The sequence below is a fragment of the Centroberyx affinis genome, unplaced genomic scaffold, assembly GCF_046629955.1.
Source record: "Centroberyx affinis isolate AG114_WGS23_722 - 3 ecotype Tasmania unplaced genomic scaffold, CSIRO-AGI_Caff_v1 ptg000189l_1, whole genome shotgun sequence".
In the NCBI taxonomy this organism is placed as follows: Eukaryota; Metazoa; Chordata; class Actinopteri; order Beryciformes; family Berycidae; genus Centroberyx; species Centroberyx affinis.
This window is the reverse complement of record NW_027278884.1, coordinates 375,039-390,972: the sequence shown is the minus strand read 5'-3', so window position 1 is coordinate 390,972 and position 15,934 is coordinate 375,039. Positions and strand designations below refer to the sequence as shown.

General features: G+C 47.5%; 1 protein-coding gene across 1 annotated transcript; it reads left to right on the top strand.

The window, feature by feature from the left end:
- The first annotated feature begins 514 nt into the window (after window positions 1-514).
- On the top strand, window positions 515-15,472 carry LOC139659509 (genetic suppressor element 1-like). Its single transcript, XM_071537810.1, has 16 exons — window positions 515-578; window positions 2,523-2,699; window positions 4,162-4,361; window positions 6,975-7,141; window positions 7,357-7,557; window positions 8,241-8,396; window positions 9,552-9,847; window positions 10,392-10,713; window positions 10,857-11,470; window positions 11,722-11,834; window positions 11,959-12,238; window positions 13,071-13,184; window positions 13,290-13,670; window positions 13,875-14,174; window positions 14,845-14,948; window positions 15,140-15,472. Exons 2-16 carry the CDS (start codon window positions 2,525-2,527, stop codon window positions 15,275-15,277), a joined length of 3,561 nt encoding a protein of 1,186 aa, XP_071393911.1. The 5' UTR covers window positions 515-578; window positions 2,523-2,524; the 3' UTR covers window positions 15,278-15,472.
- The last annotated feature ends 462 nt before the right edge of the window (window positions 15,473-15,934 follow it).

Sequence of the window (15,934 nt, the reverse complement as noted above, 5' to 3'; positions counted from 1 at the left end):
GAGAAAGAGAAAGAGATAGTCCGCCGTTTCGAAGAGAGAATAAGGGACAGCTAAGGAGAGAGAAAACGGAAAGATAAAGAGAGAGCGACAGAGAAGAGAGGAGCAGGAGGGGGAGGAGGAGGAGGAGGCGGCAGGATGGAGAGGGTGATAGATGAAGAGGGAGGGGAAGGAGAAGGAGGAGGGAGGTGGATGGAGAGAGGAGGAGCGAGGGAGAGGGGAGGGGAGGGGGGGAGTGGATAGAAAAGAGGTCACGTGACCACGTAGCAGCTGCAAGGCTGAGAGGGCTGTTCTAGGAGGAGAGAGAGAGAGAGAGAGAGAGAGAGAGAGAGAGAGAGAGGAAGCAGGAGGTTGAACAAGAAAGAGAGAGAGCTACAGATAGAGTGAGTGAGAGAGAGAGAAAAAGAGGGAGCAAGGGAAAGAGAGAGAGAGAGAGAGAGAGAAGACCGAGCGAGCGAGAGAGAGCAAAGAGAGACGGGGAGCGAAGGAGAGTGTTGGCAAAAGAGAGAGAGGGAGAGAGAGAAAGAGTCTCATAGAGAGGAACAGAAAGACGACGAGCAAGAGGAACAGTGAGCGGGAGGGTGAGTGTCTGTGTGTCTGTATGTATGTTTGAATTATGCGCACATGCATATGTTAGTGCGTGTGTGTGTTTGTGTCTGTGTGTGTGTTTATGTGTGTGTGTGTGTGTTTATGTGTGTGTGTGTTTATGTGTGTGAATGAGATAGATAAATGTCAGAAGAACAGCTTGTAAGAAAAGATTGTAGAAAGAAGGGAAAAAGAAAGCAAGAAAGAAAAAAGGAGATTGTGCGTGTTGCCTTTTGTTAAATAAGCGGCAGTATGCTGAGATAAAAGAGAGAGAGAGAAGGGAAGGAGGGAGAGAGAGAGAGCGAGACAGAGAGAGAGAGAGAGAGAGAGAGAGAGAGAGAGAGTCGATAGAAACTGTCTTATCATCTCTCCCTTGACTGCTGGGCTCAGCAGAGACAGAGATATAGACACACACCGACGTGCGCACACACACACACACACACATGCGCACGCACAGACACACACACACACGCGCACGCACAGACACACACACACAGACACACACACACAGACACACACACACATGCGCACGCACAGACACACAAGCAGCTTCAGCCCTGTCAGGATCTGAGCTTTTACTCTCTCTTCATCTCTCTCCCTCTCTCTCTCTCATTCTCTCTCTCTCTCTCTCTCTGTCTGTCTGATTCTCTGTATCTCTCTCTCTTGCGCGTGTTTCATCTGTTTCTCTCCCTCTGCCTTTCTTTTTTCTCACTCCCTCCTTACATCTCTCCTTCCATCACTCTATTTATCTCTTTCTCATTTGTGTTTGTGCTCATACGTGTCATGTGTGTGCACACATGCGTGAAGCCTGGCAGGTAGAACGTACAGTAGAAGGCATCTCCGGTTTCTCTAAATATGACTTGAATAGATTTATGACAGTTTCAATTAATAAACCCCAACATCTGAATATCCCTTTTTTTTTTTCTTCGAATGCTTTAAAATCGTCAGCACAAGTGTGATGAGTGGAACATTCAATAATGGTGTTCAATGTGTGCATATGAATTTTTCATGAGTGTGTTTACTGCTTTGACTGTTTGTTTGTTCTGGCTGTGGCATGTGTGTGTGTGTGCGTGCGTGTGTGTGTGTGTGTGTGTGTGTGTGTTGCAGTGGTAATGAGGTCATTGCTGTAGCAGGCAGGGGGCTGCTGGCTAATTCCAGCTGTAATTAACATTAGTGGGTCAGTGAGAGGGTAGAGGGTGAAGACAGAGGTTACACTAACCATGTTTGCACTAAGTGTGGTCAATATAGATCGTTGTGTGTGCATGTTTGTAAGTTTGTGTGTGGCTGTGTGTGTGTGTTTGTGTGTGAGCGGGTGTTTGTGTGGCATGCATGCATCTGTGACTGCGTAAAAATGTAATGATACCTCATAATGTTTGAGTGTGTACACACCCGCGGTCTTAAGATTTGCTGGCTGGCTCCCTTGAGGAAATGGACATGTGTGCACTCGTGTGTGATTTGCTATTAGGGTCAGCGCTCTATTTGACACAGGACTACTACTCCCTCCACTCTCTTGGATTTGACCCTCGCTTTACACTCACTTTGACGTCCAGACGCGGAGGCAGACACACACACACACACACACACACACACACACACACACACACATGCGCACACTTGCTCATTGTCTTTGAGCACTTCAGTATGAGGACTTTCATTCCAAAGTAAATGAGATACCTTCCATGTGAAAAAAGCGACACCTACTCCTAAAAAATGATTCAAAGCACAAAAATAATTTTGAAAACAATTTTGCTGCGTTTTAAAGGATGGCAGTAGGTAATTGAAGTCCTGGTTGACAAAATGGCTACACTTTTATCAGCTGGATTGTGTTGTAGAGATACTGAATGATGAACTTCAGGTAACATTTTATTTTTTTTCTTTTAGAGTTTGTTAAGAGTTTTAGAAATAAGCTCCTCATATCTTTCTTCACACTCTTTCTTCAGGTATGAACCATGAGTCCAAATCACCATCATTAGGAATGATCTCCACGGCAACTCGCACCACGGCAACTGTCAGTCCCCTTAGCCCACTAACCAATGGGAACGCAGTTGCCCAGTCTGCAAACTCCGGATTCGCTGCTGCCCTCCGTAAACTGGCCAAGCAGGCCGAGGATCCCAGAGGTGAGCGGTGCACCTTCTTCAGGATAACAGCCTCCAACTGCAGGTCCTGGATAGCCAACATGGTCCTGAACACACACATCTAGTGCAGACTCTCTGTTGGTCGCATCCAAATACATCCACCTCTACTAGTCTCTCAATCATTTAATATATTTACGCATTTTCATTGTATCTATCTTCTAAAGCATAGGCACCACTCTTCATCGAAAGAGAGTTTAGTAAGTCAGCGGGCACTGAGCCAAGCAACTGACCTGTAAAAACACCATTAAGATAGGATGTGGATGAGATATTGATGAATGAAAATTGGACCTTATATTGAGATGTAGTGCCAATGCTAACTGTGTAATGTAGATCCTGCTGCTGTCTGGAGACCAGAGTGGTGTGTTCGGGATTAATCGGAAACATTTCACTGACTGGTAGCTCTAGGGAGTAGTGGGGGTGTTGTGTGTGTGTGTGTGTGTGTGGGTGTGGGTGTAGGTGCATGTTTGTGTGTGTCATTGGTGTCCTAATGAAGGTGTTGGATAAGAGCTGACCTATTCTGACCTCTCCCTCTCCGTCTCTTCCTTCATCCGTTTCCATTCATCTCCTCATAATGAGAATCTAATTACAGCCAATTATAACAAGCTCTCTCTCTCTCACTCTCTCTCTCTCTCTCTCTCTCTCCCTGTAACATCTCCTTTTCTCTATCTCCCTGTAGCTCTCTCTAGGTGAGCTCATACATTCCCACCCTCTTTCAATCTTATTTCCCCCTTTTTGCCTTCTTTCAACATGTTAGTGTTTTTTTGTGTAATTGTGTGTGTGTGTATGTGTGTGTGTGTGTATGTGTGTGTGTGTGTATGCGCATTGATTGGTGAGTGTTAGAGTAATAGAGTATTGGGAGAGAAAATGCCACTGACGACACACACACACACTCACCGCTGTCTCCCTTTATCACACTTACACCTCCTCCTCCTCCATGTCACACCCCACCTTCTCTTTAACACCTTCTTTCATTACATTCTTCTTTCCTTCTCTCTACCTCTGATTTTTGCCTCTTTTTTCAAACACACACACACACACACACACACACACACACCTACACACACACACACACACACACAATCACCAGACACAATCGTACATCTTATCCCTCTCCCCTTTTACTAGCCTCTTTTTCTCCTGTTTCTTTTTACCTTCCCTTATCTCTGTCATATTTTGCCAGAATGCTTTTACTCAAAATGATTGAATCTTTGTTTATCTTTTCATAGGGCAGCACATTCACAAAAAAAGTTTGTTTGTCCTTTTGTGTACTGTCTGTGTCAAGAGGGGATGTTTGATGCCCTAATCTTTTTAATCTGAGCAAAGTTCTGATACCTCAAGCTCATTCCTCCTTCTCCCTCTGTCACTCCTCCTCCCCTCTCACTCCTTCTCTCCCCCCCTTCCCTCCCTACATCCTCCCTTTCTTCTCCCCCTCTCCCCACCTCAGGTTCTGCCCTCAGTGGTGAGTCTTCTCCTGTCTCTTCCCCGGCTACCAGCCACAGTTCTCCAGTCAGCACCCCAAAGCGGGGCTCTTTAGGGCCCCTCCTGGGCCAGAGCAGGGGCCACGGTGTCCCCGGCACCCCCCCAGTAGTCACCATCGCCCCCACCAAGACCAGCAACGGCCTCCGGAGGGCCGAGGGACGCCAGGTAATGAATGTTCAAACACACACACACACACACACACACACACACAAACCCAAATCTCAGGCAGTATTTACGCCTGAATGACATATCGTCGCTGTCATGTGAAAACCAACTTTAGTGATTTTCATGCTTTAACTGTAGCTGAAGGATTACATGCTCCTCCATGGCTTGAGAAAATCCTACAACCCTTCGGTTTATGAAACCTTTTCTAAACGAATTAGATAAACTCAAAACTGCATGGCGGTCAAGCTAAAAACAAGGCTGTTTTTCATAGTTCCTGAACAGTTAATGTGATGCATAAGAGCGCTCTATAATGTCTATCTGCTGCTATTCCAGACAAGTTTGAAACAAGACATCTCCTGTTCTCTCCATATAGCTTTATTTTTGTTTCCTTGTCTTTCTGGTTCCTCCCTCGCTCTTTAATCCTTCTCTCTCTCTCTCTCTCTCTCTCTCTCTCTCTCTCTCTCTCTCTCTCTTCCTCTCTCTCTCTCATGCTCTCTCTGTGTGTAGATGAGTCCTCTGTCTCTTTCTCTCTCCTCTATCCCTCCTGCTGCTGCTCCCCCCATTAAAGAAATAGTCCCAGTGCTTGTCAACATTAAACTGTCAAAACCAACCATCCCTCCCTCCCTCCCTCTCTCCCTCTCTCTCTCTGTCTTGTCTCTCTCTCTCTCTTCCTCTCGCTAATCAGTCTCAGTATTTTTTTTGTCTCCCTCTCCCATGTCTCTTTCAGCTACACATGAGGGGTTTGTAAAGAAACACTGGGGCTGCGGAGACTGGCACCTATTGTGTTCAGTTTCCTGCAGTGTTTGTGTGTGTATGTGTGTCTGTGTGTGTGTGCGTGTGTGTGTGTGTGTGTACTTGACCCTTCACCACAAAAGGCTTAGGATGTGAAGAGGGAGCTGTGTATGTATGTGTGGATGTGTTTGCTTGTGGGTGTGTGAGTGAATTTAAGCTGGGGCGAGGAACCAGGCCCCCCGCACAATGCAGGGGTTAGCCCCCGCAGTAGCCACTTCCCCCTGGATCAGAGCTGCCTTTCTCCCCCTTCACAAAGACCACTCTGTGGCTCTGCCTGCCTGGGGCTCCCATTCAGACATTCAGAGAGAGAGAGGGGGGGAGGGAGGGAGGGAGGGAGGGGGGAGGCAGGAAAACAGAGAATAGGATGTTAAGAAAAGAAGAGAGGGAGCGCAAGAAAGAGCAGGAGAGCGACAGAGACAGAGAGAGAGAGAGAGAGAGAGAGAGAGAGAGAGAGAGAGCTCTACAGCTTGGCATAGATTCAATATTTGTCCTTACTGTATGCAGATTGTCCTAGAACAGAGAACGCCGGAGCACAGGAAGATCTATCCAATCGGAGCGGAGTGTGTGTGTGTGTGTGTGTGTGTGTGTGTGTCGCTGCATCTGTGAAGGCCATTGGCTATCTGCTGGGAGGTCAGGGGTCAAGGAATGTGATGGCTGCTGTCCAGACCCCCCCCCCCCGTCCCCCCGTCCGCCTCTGTGTCCCCCCCCCCCCCCCCCCCCCCCCCCCCCAACTCATTTTCCCCCTCATTTTGAAACATTGGAGATTGCTGAGGGAGAGGGAGACGGCTCATCATTGGAAAGCTTGGTTTGAATCTGCTTTCCATGACAGAGATATTCAAAACTATTCAAAGCCATTCAAAGCGTAGAGATTTTACTGCAGCTGAAGTTTGTTCTTAAACTAGGCTATAGCAGATTGGGTTTTGCTGAGAAGGGTAATTTGTTTGTGGTTTGTCCATGGTGAGTCTGACCTCTATTGCTATCTGTTGCTGTAGCAACACAAGATTTGACACAGTGGAAATGTATCTTTTTCTCTATAATGAACAGAGTCAATGGTTTCCTGGCTTCACTGGATGGCACTATTTCTCATTCCGCACTTACTTTTTTCAGTGTGTTTGCTTGGTCCCAGGGTCAAAAAACATGCAAATGGAGGACAATGTTACATTTTTTAAGGTTATTTTTTTAGCATTTTACCTTTGTTAGACTGTTGGAAGTTGAGAGAGATAAGAAAGATAACATGTGACAAGGGTCCTGGGCCAGATTTGAGTCCAGGATGACACATTTACATCGTATGTGCTCTTGCCAATCTTACATTTATGTTTATGTGGAAGTTTGGGAAACATCCCTTTGTAATTCGAGTTTTTGTTGTGGTGGTAAATTGAGGATTGTAACTTTAGTATAAGCAATCAGGGATCAAATGCAAGCTGTATTGTGGCTACCAAATCCTCTAAGTGGGAAGACAGAGGGAGAGAGAGAGAGAGAGAGAGAGAGACAGGGACAGAGACACAGAGAGAGAGAGGGAGAGAGAGAGAGGGAACGATGAAGGAGAGAGAGAGCAGTTGGCCAGATATTAGGATCATCTTTCCACTTTGATCTTGACCTGTTATGACATATCAGACCCACTTTTCCACTCTGCTGAGCCTCTGGGTGCAGCTAGGAGGTTTTTACCCAATCTCTTCATCTCATTTTCCTCTCCTCTTTCCTGAATGCTTCCTCTGTTTAAATGGCGGTTTAAATGGCTTCACTCTAAAACACACTTCAACAATATGGATACACATAGTAATGTCTCCTCTCACACTGTCTGTCTGTCTGTCTGTCTGTCAGGCTGAGCCGGGTGTTCAGGGGATCAGCAGGGAACGGGTGGGTGCTGAGAGCACCCAGCCCCAGCAGGACAAGAGGACGCCCCCCATCCCTTCACCTCACCCTCTGGCTCACCCGTTTGGCCTCACCCCCAGCACTGTCATGCAAGACCCCCGAATACAGAGCCTTAGGTAAGCGCCCCTGACACTTGTGCATACACACACACACATTTGGACGCTATATATTTGCATCTGAGTAAAGTGATTTATATTTGACTTTAACTCGCAAAAACATTCGTACCCACACGCTTTGGAAAGTACGCTACTAACATTTTAAGATTACATTTATATTGTATGACCTATTTGTGACATAATATGTACGATAACATCTCACCCCGTTCCTCCAGTTTACCTGGGCAGATGCACCCCGTGGTTCCCTCGGGTGCCGTCCCAGAGGAGTACCTGAGAGGGATCCGGCCCTTTGCTGCCTCAGACGAGCTGCGGCTGGCCTCTCTGCCCCTGGGCCTCGACCCCGCCACCGCTGCCCACGCTGCTGCTGCTGCTTACTATCACCCTGCCTACCTGCACCACCCTCTTACCTTACAAAGGTAACGTAGCAAAATATGTCAGCGTTCATTTGACTCTGAAAGTGTTAAAATCAGTGCTGCCAGTGTTTATAGAAGCCCAACCAACACTTACTAACACTGGAAAATTTGCTGTGAAGTACCTCCTCCTTAACTGCTCCACTCTCTTACCATACAAAGGTTATACTACCACCCAAAAGACACCATCTTTTTACATTACAAAAACACTCCACTACTACCACCCAAATTACATCAGGGTAATTACATTACAACACCACCTCACTATGCAGCTATACTCCTACCACCCTAACCTACATTTTAATTTATAGGAATACAGTTTAGTCAACTTACCCGTTACATGATGAGAACATAGACGCCAAAATCATCCTTGTGACCCCAGTGGATCATTCACTCTCTACCAGGGAGGAATGATTTTGGTGATTTAATGTTCTATTCACTTAACGGGTAAATGGCGGGCCAATCTCCCAAAAAGTTGCCGTATTCCTTTAAATAGGTGCTCTTCCTATTCTGCCCCTATTCTTCCCATACCCTTCATTCCCTCTGTGCCCCCTCTCTCCTACATCATTAACCTCCTATACCATCATGCATATACCGTCCTCCCACCTTCACTGCTATGACATTACTGTTGTTTATGAACTTTTCCAAAGAGGCAGTGTTATTGACTTGCCTCTGTCCGTCGTTGGCAGGATGGAGGAGTCTCTGTGTCTTTCTGCGCTGCGGTCGCAGTTCTACTCTGTGCCTGCAGGGGGTGCCTTCCCTCCCCTCCACCCCTCTGCCCTCCACCTGCACCTGCCTGGAGCCCGCTACCCTGGGGAGCTAAACCACACAGCACTGGCTGAGAGGTACCACACACACACACACACACACACACACACACACATACAGTACATACATACATACATACGTACACATCTTTCTTTCTTTGTTCTTTCGCTCTTTTGCTCTTTCATTCTTTCTTTCTTTCTTTCTTTCTTTCTTTCTTTCTTTCTTTCTATCTTTCTTTCTTTCTTCCGTTCTCTCTCTTTTTCTCTCTTCACCACACACCTTTCTCTCTCTCTCTCTCTCTGCAGGGCTGTGTAATCTCTCTCTGCAGGGTAGGCACAGGTTGCTGAGTGTGTGATATTTTTAGCACACACCCCACAGTGCCTCCTATACACTCATCACACGCACTGCCCTTCCAAGTCTCGCTCTGTCTCACACACACACACACACACACACACACACACACACACACACACACACACACACACATACATGCACACACTCATATGCACACACATACACATGCATATGCAAGCTAGTACGCACATACCAACTCACACACATGCATGTACGAAAATCTCTCCTCTTTCTCTCTCACTCCCTCTCTCTCTCTCTTTCTCTCTCTCTCTCTCTCTCTCTCTCTCTCGCCCTTTCTGTCTCTCCCTCTCTGTTTTCTTTCAGTACTTCAAACTCAGCCTTTCTCAGCTTCACAAGACACATTGTTGCACAGTGGCATACTGTGCAGAGGAAATGTTTGTGTTTGAAATGGATGGTATTTATTGTCTGGGTCTGTAATGGCTCCTGCATATCTTGTAGGTTTGTTATTGTGCTATTGATTGCTTGTGAATGTGTGCACTTGTATGTGTGTGTGTGTGTGTGTGTGTGTGCGCCTGTGCGTGTGTGTCCTTTTCCTGTGGATACCTATTAAGTGTTCATCTGCTCTTGCTCAGTCATGCTGTGTATGGATTATTTTCCTCATGGTAAGTGGAGTATGTGTGTGTATTTGTGTGTGTATGTGTGAGCGTGTGTATGTTTGGGCAAAAATGTTTGTGTGAGGTTCACCAGTGTGTGGTTAATATCTGCCTCATGTTGGGTGTTGCATCTCTCACCTTCTCCCCCTGTGTGTTTATGTGTATGTGTGTGTGTGTGTGTGTGTGTGTGTGTGTGTGTGTGTGTGTGTGTGCGTGCGTGTGTGTGTGTGTGTGTGTGTGCATACTTGTCAACCTCCCCCACAGGCTACAGATGGAGAATGAGCTCCGCCAGCGAGAGAGAGAGCAAGAGCGTGAACGAGAGAAAGAAAGGGAGCGAGAGGCTGGGCTGGAGCGGGAGCGGGAGAGAGAGAGAGAGAGGGAGGAGGAGAGAGAGAGAGAGCGGGAGAGAGAGCTGGACAGGCAGAAGGAGAGGCAGAGGGAGAGACAGCAGCAGATGGTCAGAGCGGTGGAGAGCCACTACCTGGCTGAGCTGCAGGCTCGGAGGGCAGCACCGGAGGACAGGGCCAGGCCGGGGGAGAGGCTGACCCCGAACAGACTGGGTACCAACACACACACACACACACACACACATACATACACGTACGCATGCATGCATGCACGCACACTTGCAAAAACTTCCCTGTGTCATATTACATGAAAAATAATGTATTCTGATTACAGATACTTGTGAAAAATTAGAGCATTACCTCTGGGAATACTTTTACAGTGAAAGCAAGAATCTCAAGAAGCCATTTAAATAGTGGCAGCTGTTCTCCCACTTACAAAATGAAAATGTGACACCAAAGAAAAAAGTTTGTATGCATACCTGAAATAAATTTCCTTTGTTTTGTAATTTTTTTTTTACTTTTTCTTATCTGTACTTTTATTCCTCAAATATGCCAAAGTAATCTGTAATCGTTTGGTAATTCCTTTAGATTATGTTACAGATTACAATGATGATGAGTTTTTACATTTTTTAAGTAACCTACTCAACCCCGCACACACCTGAGCAGTTTATTGGTAATCCTGCCCACCCTTATCAAAGCTGCTGAATATGATTAATTAAAAGTAATAATTAATGATTCATTCTATCTCTATCTCCAGATAAACTCAAGGAGCCAGACCACCCGGGCCTTGCAGTACCTAAACCTCTGTCGCTGCAGCCTGGCCTTCACCCCTCCATGGGCTCCATCCCACACCCTGTGCCCAGCCTGGTGCCCTCTCATCTGGGGAAGCATCACGCTGCTGCTGCCGCTGCTGCCGGGGGGATCCATGGGGCTCTAGCAGCTGCCATGATGACTCAGAGGGCCAGTGAGGAGGGATGGTTAACACGCCAGCGACGGCCAGGCCAGGAGAGGGAGGGGCCACTGGAGCTGGGCCTCAGGTCACCTGGGAAAGGGGCGGAGCCAAGGAGAGATGGCCACAGGTGGGAAAGCCACATAAATCAGCAGATGATTTGTACTTTTTCTATAATGCCGCTCAGATTACACAGAGACTGACAGTCAAATGTAATGAAAATGTCCAATGAGAACATGAATACAATTTTATAATACATTTTTTTCTAAACAGGACCAACTCAGTCCATCACCACCTGAGCAACAAAGACATACCTCCCCGCCTCGGCGCTCCACCTCCCCTTATCTCTCCGAAAGCTCCCCCTCACCCCCCTGCCCCACCTCCGACTACTCTCTGGAACCCGGCCTCCCTCGTCGACACCCCCACGGATGCCCGTCGAAAATTCAACCCTCCTACACCGCCGAGCCGACCGCCTCCGGGCCTGACCAGAGCCGACAGGCCGCTGAGCTGGGGGGAGAAGCTGGAGGAAGGAGGCAGGAGGAGGGCGGAAGTCCCAGAGCGATACCTGTCACTGAGGGGACCCGGTGCACCGGAGCCAGGCGCCTGGAACAAGCCCGAGCAGGACCGACCCGTTCACCACCTCTACCACCGCCATCACCTCAGTAACCTCCACCAGAGGGCCTGCGCGCCCCTGTCTATCCCCAGTACCTGCACCGAGCAGATGGGCCATCGCCAGGCGGCCTCTCCCTCTCCCTCTCCGGTGAGGGAGCGGCAGAGTCAGGCGCCCGACAGCATGCTGGTGTACGACGAGGTCCTGCAGCAGCACCGCCGCCTCCTCAGCAAGCTGGACCTGGAGGAGAAGAGGAGGAGGGAGGCCAGGGAGGGAGGTGAGTCGGATGATGGAGACGGAAAGGGAGGTGGGGGAGGGGCGGAAATGAGAGAGGTTTGGAGCCCAGAGAGTGCACTGATTATAGGAGCAGGGGGGAGGAGGGAACGAGGGAGGGAGGAAAAGATTGAGTGACTACGGGGAATGGTTGAATGACTAACCCTTATGTCATTAAAAACTAAGATTAGCCCACCGGCCTGCTATTTTTTTATAATGATAATGATAATTTCTCTCTTTCTCCACTTTCCCCAGGTTATTACTGTGACCTGGATGAGTCGTATGACGAGAGCGATGAGGAGGAGGTGAAAGCTCATCTGAGGAGAGTGACAGAACAGCCTCCGCTCAAACTGGACACGTCCTCTGAGGTACGCAAACACAGACAAACAATCACACAGACACACGCCGTATATTTATATCCAAGGTCTCGAAATGCTTCCTCTGACGTGAGCGATTGATGATTCACCCGCCCCAAATTTCTCCATTCCAAAGAAAGTGGATTTTCTGCGCGTGTGTGGCCTGACCACGCTGGCCCACCGCGACGAGCTTGTCGAGCGGAAGAAGAGGAAAAGGAGGAGGATGCTAAGAGAGCGCAGCCTCTCCCCGCCGGCCGTACGGGGCAAGAGGAAGGCCTGCGCACCTCCGACGCCCCCGCCTCCCCTGTCCACCCCCTACACTGCCGAGCAGATGGACAGCACCCCCGAACTGGAGGGGAAAAAAGACTTCCTCCTTATGTTCAACCTGTCCCATGTCAGCCCACAGCAGAGGAGAGGTAACAGCCTGTTTAGCGTCCTCTCACACTCCACCTTTCACTCTCGGAGACCTCACACTTGTTCTGGTGATTCCCCATGCAGAAATATAACATTCAGCTCCACTCACAGTGTTTTTTTTCTTCATCGAGACTGTCGGAGAGGTGAGGGGAAAATAGAGTGAGGGAGGCTCAGGAGAGAAGGCTGTGGTGTGAGTCAATCCTAACTCCAACAGCGGTAGAGTTGATTCAGGAGTCAGGAGTCTTAACCGCTCCATCACCTGCTACTGAAAATATAGCATCAATTAAATCTTTATGTACTCCTGCAATATAACTATTAAACTAATATATCTATTAATGTATACATATACTGTAGATTCAGATTCAGAAAAAGCTTTATTGGCAGGAATCAAGTAGTATTGAGTGTTGCCAAAGCATATTACAGTAGTACAGGATAAAATAATGTACAATATAGATGAATATAGGAAATATATGAATTAATTGAAATATGCAATGCAATGGATAATACTCATATGCAATGCATCCTAGACAATTTAGTCTATAATTGTCATCCCTGAGATTATAACACATTATATATAAAGATATTTTCAAATGGTCAAAATCAATTAAAATTAAATATTTAAATAGATTTGGGGATGTATTTTAATATGTATGCACATATATGTGGTCTTTTTTTTTTTTTTAAATATATGTCACTATATTTTCATATGGGTCAAGACATTACTTATCCATTTACTGACCTTTTTCCTTCTTCTCCTGCTGCCAGTCAATTTCTAATGTTCTCTTTTCTCAAATGTGAATGACAGGTGTTCTCATTCTGTCTTTTTCTCTGTAGATAAGGAGAAGACGGAGGAGCTGCTGAAGGCCATACAGAGGAAGACTGTGACTTTAGACACACTCAGATATAACCCATTACCTCCATGTAGCAGCCCCCCTGCTCCCTCAACCGGTGAGACAGACAGACGCGCACACACACACACACACACACACACACACACACACGTTAAGTGTTACAAAAAGCGCTTTCTCATGCAATGTTCAAATTTCTCCTCAGGTGACTCCTCATCAGCCCCCCTGCCGTGTCAGTCAAACGGACATCACTACCCAGACTCCCCCAGCCCTTCCCCTCCCTACTCCCACAAACCTAACAACACCTTCCATACAGACCCATTCAAGCCCCCCGTCGACACCCCAGCGCCCCGCATCCCTCCACCCCTGGCCCCCCATCTTGAAAGGACTGGATTCATGGAGGGTCACCCAACCAAGAAGTTCCAGGGCCTCCAGAATGGAGTCGCTGCTTCCACCCAGAGAAAGGAGCCCAATCCAGTGCAGAACGGGCGGAGTCGGCCCTGGGAGAGATTCACACCGGAGGCCTTTGCTCAGCACTTCCACCAGGCTGTGCTGCAGTCCACACACAGCACACTGCAGAACAAAGGTTAGCCACTCTCTCCCATAGGTATATGACCTGTGGAGTTGGTGGTGAATTGTAAAAAGGGAATATCCTGCCATCTAGTGGTGTTAAATGGAACACCCTAGGAAATAAACTAGTGAAATGTCTATTGGCGACCATATTGCCTCTTTATGATGATGTGTTAGAAATGGCTGACATTGCCTCTGTGTCCCACTCTTTTCTCATAAGGAGTCTCAAACTGCATCTCTGAGGCCGCCGTGAAGGCCGACCACTCGCTGCCTCACAGCGTCTCTCCGCTGAAAAGACCAAATCTTCACCACGCCCCTCAGCATGCGCACATCAACGGTCATCACTTCCATTCCCCTGTGGCCCAGCGGGACGCTCCAGGGCAGCGGGACCACCTGTCTGAGGAGGAGGAGGAAGAGTCTGGGGAGGAGGAGGAGGACGAGGAGGAGGAGATGGAGGAAGCTCCGAGGAAGTGGCAAGGGATTGAATCTATCTTCGAAGCCTTCCAGGAGTACACGGATGGTAAGATTCCCTTACTTCACTGAAAGATTCTTTCTTCATTGAAAGAATTGAAAGAATGAAATAAAGTTTGTGGATTTGTTATATGTTATTTTCAGTGTACAAAGTGTGCTCTAAAAGGGATTTCCCATCATTAAAAGTGTAAAAGCTAGAGTGTGTATGCATACTGAAGTACTCTCAAAGAGCTGCTTGCTAAAGGACAGATTCTCACTGTTACACCCCTTTCACACTAGTGACTTGGGAAATGCTCGGGTCGACTGGCAGCGTGAAAGGGTCGACCCGGGAAAGTGGATCCCACAAAATCACCCTGCAAAGATCAGGGTTCTACAATTAGACTTGGGACTTGACTTAAGACTTGTACCTCAGGACTTGAGACTGACTTGGGACTCGAGCCAAGTTGACTTGGTCACACTTCTGGTAGAAAGTAAACACATCTGCCATTGACGATGACCCACAGGACATTGCTGTGTCTGAGGCTCAGTGTGACTTGCCTCCTACATGGGACAGACCCAGATCAGCATACTGTAATATTCTCAGGTTGTGTGTGTGTGTGAAAGGGTTATCAGAGTGCATGACTAGGGCATCTCATCCCAAAAGTTAATTCAGCTTAGCATCTAGTTTTTCCCCCCCTTTGTCTTTATCATCTCCATATTTCTCTCTACTTTCTTTTTAGAATGGAGTATAGAGAGACAAGTTCTTCACAGTCAGTGTAAGAGACTTGAAGCACAGAACTACAGTCTCACCAGGACTGCAGAGCAGCTCTCTCTCAGTATGGGGGTAAGTACCTCTGACTGGCTGTCGGCTGATACTGTACGCCTGTCTAGTTGTTTCTCACAGATCTTTGTATTTCTATCTTTTTGCGTCAGATTTTCCATTTTCTGTTTGTACTCCCGTTTGTAAGCGCTGCAAGTCAGTGCCAGAAAATCTGGGTTTTGTAATGTAAATTGTATCCATTTTTCATTTGTCAGGAGCTGGTGAGTCAGAGGCAGAAAGTGCGAGAGGAGAGAGAGAGACTGCAGGCCCAGCTGGAGCACTTCAGGAGGTGTTTGACACTACCTAACATTCACTGGGGCAGGGGCCAAGTCAACGGGCACACCCAGAGGTGACCCCCAACACCGCACCTCTAACAGATACGCCTCTGACAGCCAAGAAACAGTAACGAGAGCAGGAGAGACAGGAGGCAGACAGGAGGCAGACCGGTCGCTGTGCTTGAAGCCCTGGAAGCAGCCAGTCCTCGTCTTGTTACCTTGTTGGCCAATCAGATCTACTTCCTGACTGGTTCCAGACTCCACTGATGACCCGCCATGTTCGCCATGGTAACAATAACCCATGGTGACCACATAGTCTGTACATTCTGACTGTCTCTCATTCTGCCCATGGTTGGTAAGCAGCACTGTGTTGAACGTTATATTTGTTTGAAAAATGCTAACCACTCCCACTAGTCCCCTAGTTGGCTTTAAGGACTTTAGCTCATATCATATCCATGTTGCATAGACTGCATCGATCCACACCAAGAGATGTATCAAAAAGTGACTTGGCACAAATCTATAGTCTCTCCAGACAGCAATGAAAAGACATGAGGTGTGTAATAGTCACTTGGTTAATACACAGAGAATGACACTTCAGTCAAGGAATCAAAGCACACCTCAGGCCTTAAACTTGATAGGATGCACTTGAAATGGAAATTTGGGAAGTACTTGACCCTCCTCTGTTGCAGAATATTATAGTATCTACCAAGTACTGTATCTGACAGATGCAGCAGT

What these genes read in the sequence shown, in the direction of transcription:
- LOC139659509 (XM_071537810.1), top strand. Translation starts at nt 2,525, where the DNA reads ATGAACCATGAGTCCAAATCACCATCATTAGGAATGATCTCCACGGCA. An exon ending in GCTGACCCCGAACAGACTGG is followed by an intron (nt 9,848 to 10,391) that starts GTACCAACACAC and finishes CTCTATCTCCAG; the next exon opens with ATAAACTCAAGGAGCCAGAC. An exon ending in CCCCCCTGCTCCCTCAACCG is followed by an intron (nt 13,185 to 13,289) that starts GTGAGACAGACA and finishes ATTTCTCCTCAG; the next exon opens with GTGACTCCTCATCAGCCCCC.